Source organism: Papio anubis, chromosome 1 (genome assembly GCF_008728515.1).
Source record: "Papio anubis isolate 15944 chromosome 1, Panubis1.0, whole genome shotgun sequence".
Taxonomy (NCBI): domain Eukaryota; kingdom Metazoa; phylum Chordata; class Mammalia; order Primates; family Cercopithecidae; genus Papio; species Papio anubis.
In genome coordinates this window covers 1,393,490-1,410,625 of record NC_044976.1, presented here as the reverse complement: position 1 = coordinate 1,410,625, position 17,136 = coordinate 1,393,490, and the positions used below count along the sequence as shown (strand labels likewise).

The following is a 17,136-nucleotide window of genomic DNA, read 5'->3' as shown; positions in this document are numbered from 1 at the left end:
CTGAATGGGAAGGGGGCTGGTGGTTTGGGGGCTGGGGACGGTCCAGAAAGATTTGAAGCTGGGCTGACACAGCCCTTGATGTGGGGAATGTCCTAGAAAGGAGGAAGCCATGGGGACAGGGAGCGCGGAAGCACAGAAGGCTTGGGGTCCAAGGGTTGCCAAGGGGAGCTGAGGGGCAGCTGTTGAGGCCCACGGTGGCTGAACCATGAGGAGCTGCTCCCCGCAAGGCCGGCTGCCAGGGCCTGGCGGGCTGGGCTGGGCGGGAGGTTCCTCCTGGCGTGGGGGCTGCTGTGGGGACAGTGAGGAGGGGTGCAGCGAGGGCCTGGAGGAGGCTCAGGTGCAGACCCTCAGCCGTGGGGCCTCCTCCAGTCGCCCCAGTCCTGGGGCTCAGCCCCACAGCCTAGGCCTGGCATCCCCCTCCAAGCCAGAGGGGCCAAACGCCAGGCACCTCAGCTACACAACGGCTTGGAGCCCTAGCAGGGCCTGGGCACCGTGGCTGACTGGGTGCCTGATGGAGAGTGGAGCCTCTCTGTCCGCTGGGCCAACGTGAATGACCCTTCCTCTGGTGTCTCTGGGGTTCTGGCTGGAGAGCCAAAGGCTGGAAGGTCTGGGCCCACTGCTCACTGGGGTCTGGATGCCACCACGGAGCTGCCTCTGGCACAGCGGGAGCAAGCGGAGCCACCCTGGTCGTGGGGACGGCACCAGTGCGGCCAGGGCTATAGCCAGCGAGGCCTGGGTGAGGGGTGGGACCGGAGTCCTGGGCGATGTCCCCTGGGGTCCCACAGCAGCCCTCACACCGTCGACCAGGCCACCCCATCCCGGCCATCCCAGGAGGAGTAGGTGGGCGAGGGTGGGGGCGGGGACATCACCGCATCGATGTCGGCTGGTCCTGGCATGTCTGCACAGCCGCCCGGCCAGGGTTTATGTGCTCAGTGGAGACAGCTCGGGGTGAGGAGCGAAGGGAGATCCAATGATGTGGGGGCCATTTGGGGCTAGGCCATATATGTATGGCCGAGGCCCCGGGTGAGAGCTGGCCCAGGGCTAGATCACGTGGCCGTCGAGGCCCGGCCTGCCGTATAGTGGCCACCAGCCAGAGCCCTTCCCGCCCTTCCCATCTGCCGGGACGCCGGCCTCAGGAGTGGGGTCAGATGGGGCCTGTGGCCGGCTCCTCAGCCACTGCCCACTGAGCTCTCGGCCCCCCGGCCAGCGCCTTGGCCGCCGCTGGTACAGCTGGATTCCTGGGAACACCTAGAAACCCGGCTGCTTGGAAACACTGTGGCGTTGCCATGTGGGGCCCTTCCTCCGCCCGCCAGGGAGGCTGGCCCTGGTGCCCAGCACTGTGGCCCACACCCGCCAGGCTGCAGAACGTGTGTCCCCCTGCAAGGCCCCCCAGAACCGTGTTTTTTTCTAGAGGAACTGACTCAGGGCCAAGTACATTCCTCCCGGCCCCCGAGGCTCGCTCTTGTCCAGCCCTGGGAACGCACAGGCGGCCGAGCCCTTGGCCTGGCCGGAGGAGGCCGCCGCTCCGCGAAGCGAGCGCTGTTTTCCAGGCCGGCGTCTGGAATGTTGCTCTGCCTTGCGGTGTGAGCCGACTCCTGCCCCCATTTCAGCTGCGGCCGCATTCCTGGTGTGAGCCCGGGCCAGCCGAGGCGCCTTTTCCACTCTCCGGTGCCAGCCCCGGCAGGCTCAGGGGAGGGGAGAGGACGGTTTCTATGGCAACCTCACTTTTTGTTATTTCTTATTTTCTTTTTTATGGTTTCTCCAACTTTGAAGCTCTCCAGACAGTTTACAGACTGTGAAAGGAAAAGTACTTTTCCTTCTCTGCCGAGTCCCCCCAGCAGGGCCGCCCTCCAGCCCCACCCAGAGAGCCCCAGCGCGGGTGTGGGGAAGGGGCTGGGGCGGGGGCTCCGAAAGCAAGTCACACACACCTGCCTTCAGAGCGCTCGTTATTTTTAAAAACAGTTTATAGAGAAAATGAATTATTTTTCTCCTAAAAAGTAGGAAAGTATTTGCAAAAGAATCTTCCAGGGACCCACAGCCAGGTCAGCTGCAGGGGCTGGAGAGCGGCCGCCATGCGAGGGTCGTGTCTGTCCTTGCCAGCCTCTGAGTCGGAGGCCGTAGCTGGGCAGTGGCCTGAGGCCAGAGGTGGTTTCCTTCACCCAAAATTAGTTCATCCACCTACGCTGACTGTGTGTCCAGCACCCCAGGACTAGTCCGGTGGCCGATGCTGTGGTTACAGTGCCAAGAATCCCAGAACCCGGGCAGAGATGACCAGGGTCGGGGACACGGGCCAGTGGGCACACGAGAGTGGGCAGTGGGCTGAGGCCAGGGAGGGGAGGGGACAGGAGCCTGCTGAGGACCAGCCCAGCCCGTCCTTTGCAGGGGAGTACGTGCTCATGATCCATGACGTGACCACTCCACCATTCCTGGGACGCACGCTGCCCCCCGCCTTCAAACACCTGCGGGTCGTAGCAAAGAGGGCTGACCGGCCACCCCACGTTCTGGAAGAAGGCCCTGAAGCCTCAAGTGGCTGGCAGGCCCATGGCTGCACCCCAGAGCCTCCAGCGCCTCGGTGAGGCCCCGTGTCCACAGGAGACCACCTCGGTGTGAACGGCAAGAAACTCTGCCTCTGCTTGCGGGACCCTGTCCCCGATTCCCCAGAGCCCTGCGGCTGTTTGAATAAAATGCTCAGTGGCAGCTGTGGAGGGCACCGCTCCTTGGGCCCGACGCCCGCAGCGAGGCCCTCCCCATGCACCCGCACGCTCACAGGCGAGGCCGCAGGACTGGAGCCCGCGTCCTCGCTCACTGCTGTGGCCTCCGCTCTGCGCAGAGCCCTGGGAAGCCTGGGGGCTCAGGCGGGACACATGGGGTGACTCGTCTCAAGACCAGGCTGTGGCAGTCGCCCAGGCACCCTTCGAGGCCAGCATGTCTGTCCCACCCACACTGTTCCCAGGCCCAGCCACGGTCGGTGCCAGAATTCCCTGCCAGGCTGGGGCTGGGAAGGAGGGTCCCTGTCTCCCTGCCACAGAGCTCTGCAGTGAAGCCCAGCCAGGCAACCCCCTGGCCTCCGCCTGGCACTACCCACTCCAGGCAATCCTGCCCGCAGGACGGACTCCCATGGAGAGAGGCAGGAGGCATGCGATCAGCTCTCCTGGCCGGTCTCCTGCCTGCCTGACGTCCCCGCCCCGCACTGAACAGGGAGGACGGTCAGGAACATTTTTACGGCTGCCTCTGGAGGGCCCCTCAGCCACTGAGAGGGGCCAGAAGGTCGCTGGGGAGGGGGCACTGAGGTGGCCCATGGGCAGCCAGCCACTCAGTCAGCACAGAAGGTGGCGACTGCACAGACCCTGCCTCCTGGCCCCGCCGCGCCTGCTCTGGCCCCTGGCTCCACGCTATTGCCCACCTGGGGCCTGCGCAGCCTGGCTGGTCTCACCCTCTGCCCTCTCAGCGCTGGGCAGGGAGCCAGCCTCCTCAGGCCCTTGCTCTCTCGGCAGTCCCTCAGACCCACCCCTGTTCTTGCAGCCCACCCTCTCAGAAGACCACCGTTTGGAGCCCTGGGGAGAGGGCGTCCAGGACCCAGCCCAGCCCCATACCAGGCCTGTGCCCCCGATGTTTCCCTCATGCTGCTGTCCCTGGCCCTCCCACGACTGGCACCGACCTCCTTGCGTTGCGGCCAGACCCACCCTCCCACCGTCCAGGCACACCTCCCTGGGAACACACCCATGTCCTGGGCCAGCTGCGGCCGGGGCCTCTCTCCAGACCCGCACAGGCAGCTGCTTCTGCTCGGCGGAGGGAGACTGTGGACAGAGGAGCTGTGTTCACAGCAGTGCAGGAACCCAGGGCAGCCCCTGGGCACACGGGGGTGAAGACCCACCCAGAAGCTGGGGTGCTGCACAGTGGGGGGACCCTGGGAAGCTCTCAGGGAGAGCCTGGTTGGGGCCAGGTCGGGCATAGCGTGGTGGATGCACCGAAGAAGGCCGGCTGCCCGGGGGCAAAGGGGCGAGCTCGGGGGGCATTGTGGGGAGGAACCAGACCAGACCATGGGATGCTGGGCCCCCCATCTTTGCAGGTGACAAGCTGGAGGCCACTGGAGCTGCAGCGAGGGGACCCTTCCTCTACCAGTGCAGAGTGGCCCCAAGGCCCCCTGGTTCTGAGCTCTGCCACTTGGCGGTCGAGCACATGTGGGGGGCTGTGGCATCCCTGAAGTTTCCCCAGACACGCAGGCTTCCATTCCAGACAGCAAGGCAGGCAGCCACCCTCCTGTACCTTCTAGAAGCCCAGACCCAGGGGCAAGGCTGCATCTCCCAGCTGTGGCCATCCTCGAGGCTCCCAGAGCCCAGGGCGGCTTCGTCACAGCCATGGCTCCAGCCTCTGGTCCCTGGGGGCCTTGTGAGTGCCCTGCAGTTCTGACACTGTCCCTTGCCCTTGGGGTTGGCTACGCCTGTCGGAGGGGAGGCTCCTGGCATGCCTGACCTGCCCCGACCTGGGTCACCTGCCTCCCAGGAGGACAGGCAGACATCGGCCAGGCCGGGCCCACAGAGCCCCCGAGAAGGGCAGATGCCACCGCGCCACGCTGGCCTTGATCAACTGCAAGTGAGCGACGCTCACCTGGGTCTGCCCCTTACATTTGGCAAATTGCTTTGTAGCTTTTTTTCACTTCAGGATGAAACCACATTTGTGTCAGAAGAAAAATAGAAAATGATGTTTCAATTTAGAAAAAAATTGCTGGGAACAGCAGCAGCTGCTGGGTTTCCAGTGTGCGGAGCGGTGTCCTCTGGGATTTAATTCCCAATCAGCAGCCTCGGCTTTCAGAGTCACAAAACCCACGACAGGAAATCCAGGACTGTTTTCTCCCCACGGGTGCGGCGGGCATGGGGGTCTGCACCTCGGGGGGCTCCTTTGTGGCTGACAGGTGCATCTTGCCGTCCATCGAGGCTGACTTTTCGGCAAGCTCTCTGTAAACACAGAAGCCCAGAGCCATCCGCTTCCTTGGTTATCACAGCAAAACCAGGGCAGGCGTCGGTGTCCCCTGGGCTTGCTGCTGGGGCCACTGAGGGCCCAAGAAGGTGGCCAGGTGGCTACCTGGCCGTGCTCCTCTGCCCATGCCCAACCCACCAGGACAGGCCCTGGGGACCCTGGGAGGGAGCAGAGAGCCGTGGCTCCCTAGGGCTGCTGGCACCTCTCTGGCCAGCATGCCTCAGAGCCAACAGGCAGTCAGCCTTGGAGAGATGCAGCGCCTGGGCCTTGCCTGGACTCCCGCCCCAGCCCCACTCACCCTACTCCTCACACCACATCCCAAAGTTAAAATACACACAAAATTTGAATTTTTAAAAACAAAAAGCAAAAACAGCTGGGGAGAGGCCTGCGGAGACAGCCTTGTGGCCACAGACACTGCTCTGGACGTGTGGTGAGGAGCCGGGTGGGAGAGGGAGGGACTGCGGGGAGCAGCGTCCAGAGACCAGGAGTGGCGAGGTGGCCACAGGCCAGGCCTCACCCAGGGACGGTGACCGTCCCCTCGAACTCTGCTTGGACAGCCCACGGTAGGGACAGAGTCCTCAGGACGGGCCACAGAACACAAGGCCTCCTGCGTCCCTTCACCCTGGCTTCTGAGTCTGCCAGTCCCCATGCCCTGGGGAGGCCACAGAGGCTGGCCCATCTGTCTGGTCCAGCTGACCTCTTGGGCAGAATCCCAGGACCCTTTGCTGTCTTGGGGTGGGAAGACCCTGGAAGGAGGACCCAGAGCCCCCGACATGCGTCTCCCACCAGCACACTCCCCTGCTCCGGGGTGTGCCCCGCCCCCGTGAAAGTTCTCCCCCATTGCCTGCCCCACGCGGGCCGGAACCAGTCCCTGAGTGCTGAGCCCAGGGCGGGATCACGTGGAAGGATAGAGGCTGATGGGCTGACCTCGGCTCGCCTGCCCCTGCTCACTGAGTCTGCGTCTGAGACTGGGCACTGATTCCTGGGCACCGGCCTCACACCCGGCACTGGGGCCTCAGTGACGGCGTGAGTGGACAGACTTACTGCAGGCCGAGCAGCGTCTCTGAGCGGAGGGCGCGGGCTGGGGACAGACGTGCTCCCAAAGGCCTTGGCAGCATTCGGCGGTGGCCACCAGCCCTGCCCGTGGCGGCCACGGTCTCCCAGGCTTCCCAGTCCTCTTGAGCAGGCTCTCCTCTGCGTGTCGGGGGGAGAGCGGGCAGCTCGTGGTGTGGAGGTGGCAACACACCGACTTTGGGGCCAGGGTGGCCATGCCATGTGACTGTCTGTCAACACAGCCAGATATGAGCTGGGCTAAGGCCTCCTCCCAGGCTGGGCAGGGGCTCTGTTGGGCTCCTCCTGACCTGGTGGGCATGGTAGGGGCTGTGTCTCCCTCTGGCCTGCAGACCACGGCTTACTGGTGCCACCCCTGGGAACCCGAGGCCAGGTGGCAGCTCTCTGGCAAGCTCATAAGCACAGTGTCTCGGAGGTGGAGCCCCCCGCAACCCCAGCCAGCCCCCTCTCCTGCCCCAGGAGGAGTCTTGGGGAGAGCTCCAGGTCCAAGCCCTGCCCGCCTCCCCGTGCCCTTCCTGTTCCTTCAACCTCCAGACAAGGGAGCAGTGGCCGTTCCTCCTTTCCTCCCACCCACGGGTTACCGAGCGAAGATGACACTGAAAGCCATCAAGCCAGTTGCTGCCATGGAAGACGGAGTCTGTGAGCCAGAGAGAGACAGAAACACACAGAGAGAGGCAGAGACACAGAGAGAGTCAGAGACAGACACAGGCGAAGACACAGAGGTAGAGAGATGGGGTGGGGGTGGAGAGGGGATGCCCGCCTCACCCCTTCAGCAGCGGCTCAGCCAGGACACCCTCCAGACCATGCCCAGGCCCCTTTGGTGTTACCAGTGGACAGCACAGCTAGGCCACAGCCATGAACCAGATGGGACCCGCCTGACCTGTGTTCCCCTCCCAAAGCCTCTCCCTTTTCACTTCTGGTGCCTAGGGGGGTGTCGAGACCAGCTGTGCGGGGCAGCCCCTCCCAGGCAGGCCTTCCTGGAGGGCCAGGTGCCCAGCCCCATAGGCAGGTTCCTGCACAGCCTGGCCTGGCCTTCCCTGGGAGCCTCAGGCCTGGGCCGAGTAAGCCAGGAGTCACTGGGCCTGTGGGCTGGCTCAGCAAGACCACAGCTCAGCACACACCACACCCATCAGCCCCTTTCTGTCCTGCCTCCAGGCCCAGAGGCAGCCAGGGCCTCCCTGATGACAGAGCCCCCAGCTGGGGCTTGCAAGGGGAGCTGCCGGCTCTTCAGTGAGCCTTGGGGAGACCGCCTGGGGCCAGGGTGCTGCCTGGCTGCCCTCTCTGCCCCCAACCTGGCCTCTGGCGGTAGCACTTGTGAAAATGCTGGACACTCCTCCTAGTACTTCCACCTCCCACCCACGGCAACCAGAGCCAGGAGCCAGGCTGGGGGCTTCCGAACACAGCTCCGGGGCCAGTGGGGCCGCCTCAGTCTGTGCACCCTCCTTCCTGAGGACCCGTGGGGAACAGAGGTAGCTGCCCACGCCAGCCCCCTAGCTTCCTTGGCTCCTGAGGTCGACCACAGCCAGGGAGGTGCCCCCATCAAGGGTCGAGGCTCTGCCCACCCCTGCCTCACGGCCCAGGAGTCCCCAGGGGGAGGCCAGGACTCAGCTCTCTCAGCTCCTGCTCCCAGCTGCCCAGCCCAGCGGCTGCTCCCTGGAGATCCCTCGGGGACTGCATGTTGGCTCCCCAGTGGCCTCAGGGCACCACCAGTCATTCTCCCGCCCATCCCTAGCCAGGCCCACACCTGGAGACCCTGTCCTGCTGTCCCAGACCTGACCCCACTGGGTCCTCATCCACCCACACACCACGCATGTCCCCTGCTAGGGCCCCACCTGCCGGCTTCCACCTGGGGACAGGAGGACACGGTTCCACGGTCCTGCCCAGGCAGGGAGAAGCAGGCTGAGCGCCATGACGCTGCTGTACTCCTGATGGGAGCTAGCGGGAGCGGGGCTCAGTGCCTGGGGGCCTTCCACCAAGCTCCAAGCAGAAGTGGCCTGGGATGCAGCCAGGCTCCCTGCTGGGAGGGCGGGTTTCAAGCCCACAGTTTAGAGCATGGGTGGGGGTGCCTGGGCTGGGGGTCCCTTGGCTGATGGCCTGAGGGGGATAGGAGGCCAGGCCTGCAGGGAGCCGGGGGCAGGTGAGAAGGAAAAACAGCTCTAAGGGGCAGGTCTCGGGGAGGCCGCCTGGGTCTCATGGTCTCCTGTGGTTGGATCCACCAAGTTCCCCCAGGCCCCTGCGGGTTGTGGCGAGTGGGCTCATGGAGAGGGGGCGGCCGGCGCCCACTTCCCCCAGCAGCGACTCGGCGGCTGGGGCCTGCGGGCCGGGATGGGGGGCGGTGGTTCTTCCCGGGAACAGACCCCCAGCCGAGCAGAACAGGGAGGCTGCTCCCCAGAGCGAAAAGCACCCCAACCCGCCAGGCTGGGACCTTCCGGGAGGGCAGGGTTGGCAGAGACCCCCGACCCGAGCTCGGCCAAGCGGCAATTCCCGCCTCCGCCGCCGGGGGTCGCGCCGCCCCCCCGCCCCCCCGCCCCCCACCTCCCCGCGGGCGGTGAAACCCGTGAAACGCGCGCCGCCTCCGCAGGGTCCGGGGTGGGGAAGGGGGGACGAGCCGGGGAGGAGGGGGCGGCGGGGACGGGGGAACGGGGGTGGGAACGCTTCCTGCCGCCGCCCTGCCTCCCGCAGCGGCCTCTGGGGGCGGCCGCGCCCACCGACGGGAGGAGCCACAACCTCTGAGACCCCCGCACTTCGCCCGCCTCGGGTTGGGGGGAATTCCCGCCTCGGGAGCCGCCCCCGACGCTGCAGGAAGCTCCCAGGGCCTCCGTCCCGCCCCCCAGCCCGGGTCTGCGGCTCGGACCCGCCGCCCCCAGGCCGGAAGCCCCCGCCCCGCCCCGCCCCGCCGGAATCCGAGGCGGCGGCCGCGAATCTGGGGGGCGCCGCCCCGGACGGCAGGGAGGGTGGGGGGAGCGGAAGCGGCGGCGGGGGCGGGGGGGGAAACTGAGGCTGCGGGGGCGGGGGGGAAACTAAGGCTGCGGGGCTGCCCCTCCGCGTGGGGAATGGGGCCCGGCGTGCTCCTCCTGACTCGGGGCCCCCAGTGCCCCCGGACCGGGAACGGAATGGGAGTCGGGGAGGCCGCCCCGGTCCTGAGGACGCGACGCGGGGACCGGGACGTGCACCCCTCCCCACCCCCACAGCGCGGCTTCCGGCCCGGGCGAAGGAGCGGGATTGGGAAGGTTTCGGAGCCCGCGCTGAAATTTCTGGGTGGTTCCTTCGCCACCGCCCTTCCCCCGCGAGGCGGGCGCCTCTCCAGGGTGAGGGGCAGGCCCTGGCCTGAAGCCAGAAACAGGATTTCCCCGGATGCCAGGACAGCGCCAGGGCCGGGGGCAGGCCCGGGCCCCACCACGGGGTTTTCTGTCCTGCGCACCACTGACCCCGCAGACTCCGCGCAGGGGGCGCAGGATGGGTTGGGAGCCTTGGTCTGTCAGACCCCCAGCGGCCAGTGCAGGTCGGTGGTCATTTCAGAGTTCCGGCCACTGTCCTGTGCAGGAGTGACCCTGGAGGCCGCCTTGGGCTGGCCTGAGGGGGATTCTAAACATGGAGGGGCCAACACCAAGACCTGAAAGACCCCGGCCTAAGCCTGACCCAGTGCCGGCCACACCAAGTGCACCTCTCTGCGCGCCTCTGGGATCACAGAATGGGGCAGTCTCCCCCCTCCAACCCCCCAGGCCCTGGCGAGGGCAGCTCCTCCGACCCGCAACAGCCTTTTTCCTAGGACTGTTTTTCCTTAGAAACAGGAAGCTGGGGCGTGGGCCTCACATCCCTCGGGTCCAGGCCCCACCAGGGGCAGGGCAGAGTGGGGCTGGACCACAGGGCACACAGCACCTTGCCCAGCTCCTCCCCCAGGGTGGGCACAGCAGGGCACAGGGCAGTGTCCATCTGGGACTGGTGGCCTGGCCTAACCCGGGCATAGCCCCGACCAGGGTCATTTCACCCAGCCGGGGGCATCTCCATGAGGGAGGGACACACACAGCTCCATCGTGTGTCCCTGGCAAGCAGTGGCTCTGGTCCCTGCTTGCCCGCCACCCAGACCCCAGCCTGGCCAGGCCCACCTTGCAGGAGGGGCCAGAAGGTTCCAACAGCAGAGAGGGGGACAGGGCTGTCAGGGAGAATCTGGCAGGGCCAGGCCAGAGGGGCAGCAGCCGGCACTGGCCAGGGTATATAGGACCCTTCAGGGTCCAGGGCTGGTGGCCTGCCTGGCCCCCACCAAGGCCTCTCGGCGACCTTCGACCCTCCACACCCCTGGGCTCTGGTTCTGGGTCTGGAGGGCAACCCACCCTGGTTTCTGGGCTGAGCTGGGCAGCCAGGAGCCCACCCTTCCAAGCCAGCCAGTTGTATCCCCACGGGGCCTGAGCACTTGGCGCCCCTCTACCTGAGAGTATCCCTGGGACAGCTGCCGGAGGGGCAGGAGGCTGGGAGACACTTTTGCCTGGGCTGACCCAGGGAGCCCCTGCCTCCAGCCTCCACCTCCCCACTTCCCCACGGTTCCTTGTCCCTGGAAGTTTCTGGAACAGGCCTCCTTTGCAGCAGGAGCCATGCAGGCCAAGCCTGGGCTGTACTTCTTGCCAGTGAGAGCTGCCAGGCCCGGCCATGGGAGAGAAAGATCCGTTCCCAGCCCAGCCGGACACCTGGCCCAGCACAGGACACTGCAAAGACAAGCCAGGCTGGCCAGGCTGCCCCTGCTGGTCCCCACCCGCAGCGGGGCCACCTGCTCCAGGGCTGGGTGCCCCAGCCATTGAAGCCCCCGCCCACCTGGCACAGGCCAGGCACAGATGGCCATCTGCGTCACTGAGACCAGGGGGTGGCAGGGCTGGGCGGGCATCCAGTCTCCAAATGTTCTGTCCTCACCCCCTCCCCAGGGTCCCCTAGGGGTGGGGTGGATAGGGCAGTTTCTGTGGGGAGGGTCAGGACCCCCCAAGGGCCAACACATCAGGGTCACGACCCCATCCTTTCCTGAGGGCAGACGGCCCTGGCCTGGGGGTGTCCCTGTGGGCTCCACATCTCATTGCAGGGGAGGCTCCGTGGGGTCTGAGGCTGGGTTGCCTGGAGCAGGACCAGCAGCTGTGCAGAGGCTACGAGAAGAGAGTGGGTGGGGGCTGCCTCTTCCTGGCCAGAAGGAAGTGGGGGAGTCAGAGCAGGTGCTGGGGCATGGGGGTGGCCAGGCCTGGGCCAGGATGGGGTCGGGGTCCAGGCCTGTGGGCTGGGGCAATGGGCAGAGCCCCTCATGCAGCCACGAGGGGGCGTCCAGCTTGGGGGCCCCTGGCCATGCCCTCGGAGCATTGTGCTGGGGCAGGAGGGTGGGTTGGGGATGAGGTGAGGGTGGAGCCAGGTCCCCGCCCAGGCTTAGGGGCCAGGGACACGCTGGGCTGAACCAGTGGCTGCAGTGACTGGTCAGCAGTCCCCACTCCCCACTGAGGACGTGCCGGCCGCTGCCTCCCCAGACAAGGCCAGGCTGCTCGGCCGCTGCCAGCCCCCTTGACAACAGAGTGGTGGGGGAAGGCCGGCAGGACTGCGGCTGCAGGAGGAAGGGAGACCAGCACAGCTGAGACCCAAGGGTGGCCCGAGGACAGCTGTTGGTGACTGAGGCAGAAATGAAACGGGTGGGGCAGAAACTGAGGATGGAGGTCATCTTCCCCAGACCCCAGCTCTCAGGGGACTGGGAAACAGGGACTGCCAGGAACAGGGGTACTAGTACTGGGAGCTGCCCTTCCAAGGAGCTGAGGCTGGACGGCCAACCCGTGGTCCCTGCAGAGGCCCAGGCAGGTGTGAATGCTGCAAGTCCTGAGCCTGAGGATGCAGAGGTAGGGTGGGGAGAGCCATCTCTCCCTGGCACAGAGGCAGGGAGCTTCTCCCACCCTGGCCTCTCTTCCCCCAGCCCTCAGGAGACCCCTGGACCCCTTCGAACAGCTTTGGGAAGAGGGTTCTGGCCCTGGGTGATGGCTGGCCTGGCTCAGCAGGTGGCCAGAGCCCTTTAAAGCTCGGAGTTTATACCCAAAGGTAAACACCAAAGAGAAACCTGGGGCAGCTCGGGGAACAACTGAGCCCAGAGCAGCCCCCGCCCCCCGCCCCCCCGCCGTGGCGTGGCTGCTGGACACAGTGTCTCTGAGCCTCCAGGAGGGCCGACATCAAGCCCTGTGGCACTCAGCTCCGAGACAGTGCCCACGTGGCCACAGGGACAGCCCGCGCGGCCCACCCAACACCTCTGCCCACCCAACACCTCTGCCCAGCCCTTCCCCCACTCCTCCCCGTGGGCCCCACCGCACCTGACCGCAGGCTGCGGCTCCGTGCTCACAACTGAGTGTCTCAGGGTCCGGCCAGCGGCACTCTGGAGCCGTCCATCCTCTGTCCCCCAGAACATGCAAGTGCCCAGGACCAGTCCACGCCCACTCCTGCTGTGGCCCATGTTCCCCTCGGCCCACACCACGGCCCACTGCCCCCAACACCCAAGGGCCTAGCCTGGATGGGGAGGCTAGGCCCACGTAGAGTGGGTGTTTCCAGGCCTGCTGGGGTGGGCCTGTGTGGTCTAGAGGCCGCCCTGTACCCCCTCCCTGGGGGGGGGGCTCTGTGAGGCCTTTGGGGCCCTGGAGTTGGGCAGGGAAGGAGGAAGTCCCTGTGTGGCAGTGAGGGGAGGGCCAGGTCTGTTCCAGCCCCAGGCTTGGGGGCGCTTCCCGGGGGGGCGGAGAGAAGACATGGGGACCCGGGAATTGTGCCGGGAGGCTGGGGAGAGGGGCTCTCCAGTCCAAGTATTTCTCAGACCACAGGCCAGATGCACCTGTCAGGGCCTGGATGGGCTGGAGATGCTGGATGTGATGGCCTAAGAAAGCCTAGAGAGGTGGTGGCCTGGGACCTCAGGACCCTAGCCCGCGGCTGTGCCTCCACGAAACGGGCGTGCGGCACTGCCCCTCCACTCCCCAGAACAGGGGTCTGGGAAGGGCCCACCGTGAGGTCAGGTGGGGAGAAGAGACCTCTGTGTCTCCCTCAGGGCAGCTCGCTGGGGTCCAGGGTTCTGATGCCACCTCTCCTCTCCTCCCGCAAGTGACCTAGGAGCTCCTCCGGGAGCTGGCGACCCACCCGTTGGGGACAGGTCTGTCCATGTGGGAGCTGGACCTTGGCCAACCCCAGGTGTGGCCTCAAGAGGCCCCTGTAGAGGCCCAGCCGGGAAGGCCCCATCTCATCTTCTGTCCTGGCATTGCCCTCTGTGGGGTTTTCTCCCAGCCTGGCCAAGGCCATGGTGGCCTCAAGCCGGGGCTCCAGCCACATCCAGCGCTACAAGGAGGGACTGCAAGCTCCCTAAATTGCAGGGGTTTGAAACCTCTGTGGCCTTGTCCAGCTCGGAGAAGATGGGGACGAGGCGAGAGGGCAGTTGTGCCAGGGTGGCCACCTGGACCCCATGTGCCCTCGGGGCCGATGGAAACCCCGAGGCCCACGATCTGACATGTGACAGTGCTGCCACCCCCAGTGGCCTGAACGCAAGGGGGTCCCAGCCACCCGTGTGTGGCCGGTCCGGGGAGGGGCTGCGGTGGGCACATGCACGGCTGTCCTGCAGTCCTCTCAAAGTCCTTTATTGTACAATGTCATCTGTTTCGGGGTCGGGGAAGGACTAACAGGTACACAGCGAAATAGATAAATATGCCAAGCTCTTTTTCTTTTCTTTTTAAATCAGGCATTTATAAACAAGAAAGCATACATTAATTACATAAAAATAGTTTCCGAGTAGCAGAGTAAGCATCATACTGTCGTTAGCAGCAGCGTGGGGCACGGGCAGGGGCAGGGGGTCTGGGTGATGTTAAAGGTAGAGATGGAGCTTTTTCCTTAATTGAAAAAAAAGTCATTTGTGACTCCTGACTTAAAGCAAGAACAAATGTCTCCCTGGACCCTGGCGGGCTGAGGGCGGGGTGGGGGGGCCGGGGCTCAGACCCACAGGGAGGGGGGTGTCACATGGGAAACGCACACGGGTTTCTCTGTCTCCCCCGCCCCCCAGCAGGAAAGCATTTTTTTTTTTCCTCAGTTAAAAACAGCCCAGAAAACAAGACGACTCTCAGGTAAGAAAAGAGTTTCTGAAAAAGGACCCAGCATATACATGTATAATACAACGGTGAAAAAGGAACAAGTATTTACAGGTGAACTGTTTTTACACTGGCTAGTTCTGTACGAAAAGCAGACGTTACGGGTACGAGTTAGCTGCTCCAGAGATATGAATGTTATTGCTGTTGTTTTTCCCTTCGTTAAAAATCTTCTTTCAGTATAGAAATATAATGAGAATTAAACTGAATACAAAATCACTTAGATGAAGGGCCTCACACACAGAGGAGTCAGCAGCCCACGAAGCGGACACCTCTTCCCCCCTTCTGCTGAAAGGAAACTGACTTGCACCTGTGCCAAGGGAAGCCAGGCACGCACCCCTCGGGGCCTGGGACCCCAGTCCGGAGCGGCCCTGCAGCCACAGCTGTCTCCTCACACTCAGGCCCCTGAGGGTGGAAGCGACCCTGGTGGGCCGAGCTAAGAGCTGCGGGAACTGCCTGGGAGGGTCCCCAGCTCCAGTGGCTGGTGCAGGGGGGGCCTGCCCGCGTCCGGGTCCCACTGACCGCACGGGCCTGGCAGCTGCAGGAAGGGGTGGGCCCAGGTGACACTGGCTGGACCCTCCCAGAGCCGAAGTGGGGAAGGGCTGCCACTGCAGACACAGCGCTTTCCGTTTGGGGCAAGACGGGGCGGTGGAGGCGTGGACCCAACGGTGACCATCAGGATGGAGCAAGGGCAAGGAGAGGCTCTGGCCCAGACAGAGCTTGGAAAAGTTCATCTCCCTCTGGGGTATAAAAACTCAAAGCAAACGGAGCAAACCTGGTGGCCCCGGGGATGGGGCAGGGCCTCTACCTCACGGTGATCTTCGACCTGGCGACAGGACGGCCACACAGAAGCACGCCAACACACTTAAAGCTTTGCTCCAACTAAATCGTTTAGTTTCCCTTGAAGAAATGACTGAAAAAACACAACTCTGGTAAAACAAGGCTAAAAACAGCATTCTGCGTGTTGCGTAACAAAACCGACCCTTTACAAGACACGGTAATAATGCCCGCTGACGGATCTACCTACGGCAGAGGTGTGGAATCCATGCACACAGATAGAACAACCGCAAAGAAAACAAAAGCAAAGAAAAACCCAAACAAACGCTGCATATACATGATGTCCCTTTTGCATTGCACTTTAGAAGGGGTGGGGGGCTTCAGCAGCAACCAAGACCCCCCCTCAGTAAACCAAGGGCAAAACCCTGCAGGCAATTCCGCCACCCAGACGCGAGGGCTCAGCAGTCTCTGGTCTTTGCTCGTCACTGCCCCGAGGTCGTCTGTACCTGGGCGAGTCATCTCCACCTTCCGTGAGCGCGTGCAGCTGCCGTGGGTGTTACAACGGATTCAAGCAAAGAACTCCGGTAAGATCTTCTTATGTAAATAAATACCGTAACTGTAGGATGGGTAGCCGCCTCTTGTCTACTGGGAAATCATTTTTCAAGCTTGGGCATAACAAACCTTATACAATTTGCATAAACAGGTGAGAGTAAACGAGATTATTTGGAATAAATGCAAGGAACTTATTCTGAGAGTGGCAGATTCAGTCGCTACTGAAGACAGATATTTTGGGGGTAAAAAGACACGAGTCAGGATTTGCTGTACAAGATGCTGGAAGGCACAGAACGACCCCCGAAGTTCAGTTTTTGCATTTTCATTTTCTTGTGATTCCCTTGTTCAACCAAGCACCAGAGGGGGTTTCTAAGCACTCGAGCACTTAGGATTTGACTGCTCTATAAATCGGTAAAAACCTCAGTTCACTGGGGAATAGAAAGGGAAGGTTGTTGACAAAGTGCAGTTCTAAATATACGTTTAAATGAACAAAAAAAAAAAAAAAGAAAAATTGAAATAATGCTGTTTTGTTCCAATGCTGCAGCCTCAGTCCCAAAATGAAGGGAGCGATGTTTGCCGAACTGAAAGGATCGCCCGGTCAGGCGGCACGTGTGCCCGGAGGGGCTGAGGGTGTGACCGCCAGCCACGGTCACCACCTGACGCAGGTCAGTGCTCGTGGTGGAGGAGCCTGGGCAGAATCACGGGGTGCAGAGGAGCCGAAGACCGTCCCCACAGCTCTGGGGCAGCTCCTGTGCGGCTCTGCACCTCCTGGTACCCGTGGGGGCAGCGCTGGCATTGACGGCGACATGGCAGGCGGGGTGGGCGTAAGGCGGGCAGTGTTCGAGCTCATCTCGCACGCGGCACTGTCCCTGCTCTCCCTGGCAGCAGCAGGAAGACCTGGGTCCTTGTCGCTGAAAAAATAGACTCTGAAGAAAAACCCCTGCTGTCCTCACGCAGCCGCGGGCAGATGAGCTGTGATGGCTTCCCCGGGTGGGGAGGGTGGGGCGGCCGCCACCCCCACTCCGTTGCGGGTCTTCAGATGGCGTTATGTGTTGGGGGCTTTTAAAAGTTAGTCATTTAAAAATGTGTTGATTTTCTGAATTTCAAGTCTCCTTACTGGTTTTAAATAGCTTATAACAAAAGTGTAAATGTTAGAATGTTCTAGCAAGCAGAGGACCAGCATGCCGCCGAGCTGGCCCCGTCTCCAGCTGCAGTTGGGGGACACGGCTTGCTCACTTGAACTTGGCCAGTAGAAAATTTTGCAGTGGATTCCAAAACTACATGGTTACAAACACTCGCTTGGTAATAGGCACAGTAAGACGTTGTGCTGTGTGGGCGGGCTGCAGGGGCGCGGCCGGGCAGAGCTGCACCGCCCAGCCGCGCCCCTCTGCACCCGCGTTGTCGGCGGCGCCGCGGCGGCAGGCACGGAATCTAGGGCTCCAATTCCGCAGCACCCTCGCTGCCCGCAGCCTCGGGGCGGGCCCGCGGCCACAGCTGCTCCTGCAGCTCCTTCACCACCTTCTCCAGGTGCTCCCTGGCCTCGCGCTCCCGCAGCAGGTCCGCCCGCAGCTGCTCCCGGTCGGCCTCCGCGTGCTGCAGCTTCACCTGCAGGTCTTCGATCTGAAAGGGAGCTGCGTGGTTA

The 17,136-nt window shown here is 63.6% G+C and overlaps 2 protein-coding genes across 4 annotated transcripts in view; one reads left to right on the top strand and one right to left on the bottom strand.

The window, feature by feature from the left end:
- Positions 1-2,700, top strand: part of MORN1 (MORN repeat containing 1) — a 72,476-nt gene extending 69,776 nt beyond the window's left edge. For both annotated transcript variants that reach the window (XM_003890993.3, XM_021935151.2), the window contains exon 14: positions 2,383-2,700. In XM_003890993.3, coding sequence (XP_003891042.2) covers positions 2,383-2,576 — 194 coding nt within the window. In that variant the 3' untranslated portion in view covers positions 2,577-2,700. The remainder of the gene's footprint in view (positions 1-2,382) is intronic.
- A 10,948-nt stretch (positions 2,701-13,648) lies between these two features.
- SKI (SKI proto-oncogene) overlaps positions 13,649-17,136 on the bottom strand; it is an 83,567-nt gene continuing 80,079 nt past the window's right edge. For both annotated transcript variants that reach the window (XM_031663713.1, XM_031663716.1), the window contains exon 7: positions 13,649-17,114. In XM_031663713.1, coding sequence (XP_031519573.1) covers positions 16,926-17,114 — 189 coding nt within the window. In that variant the 3' untranslated portion in view covers positions 13,649-16,925. The remainder of the gene's footprint in view (positions 17,115-17,136) is intronic.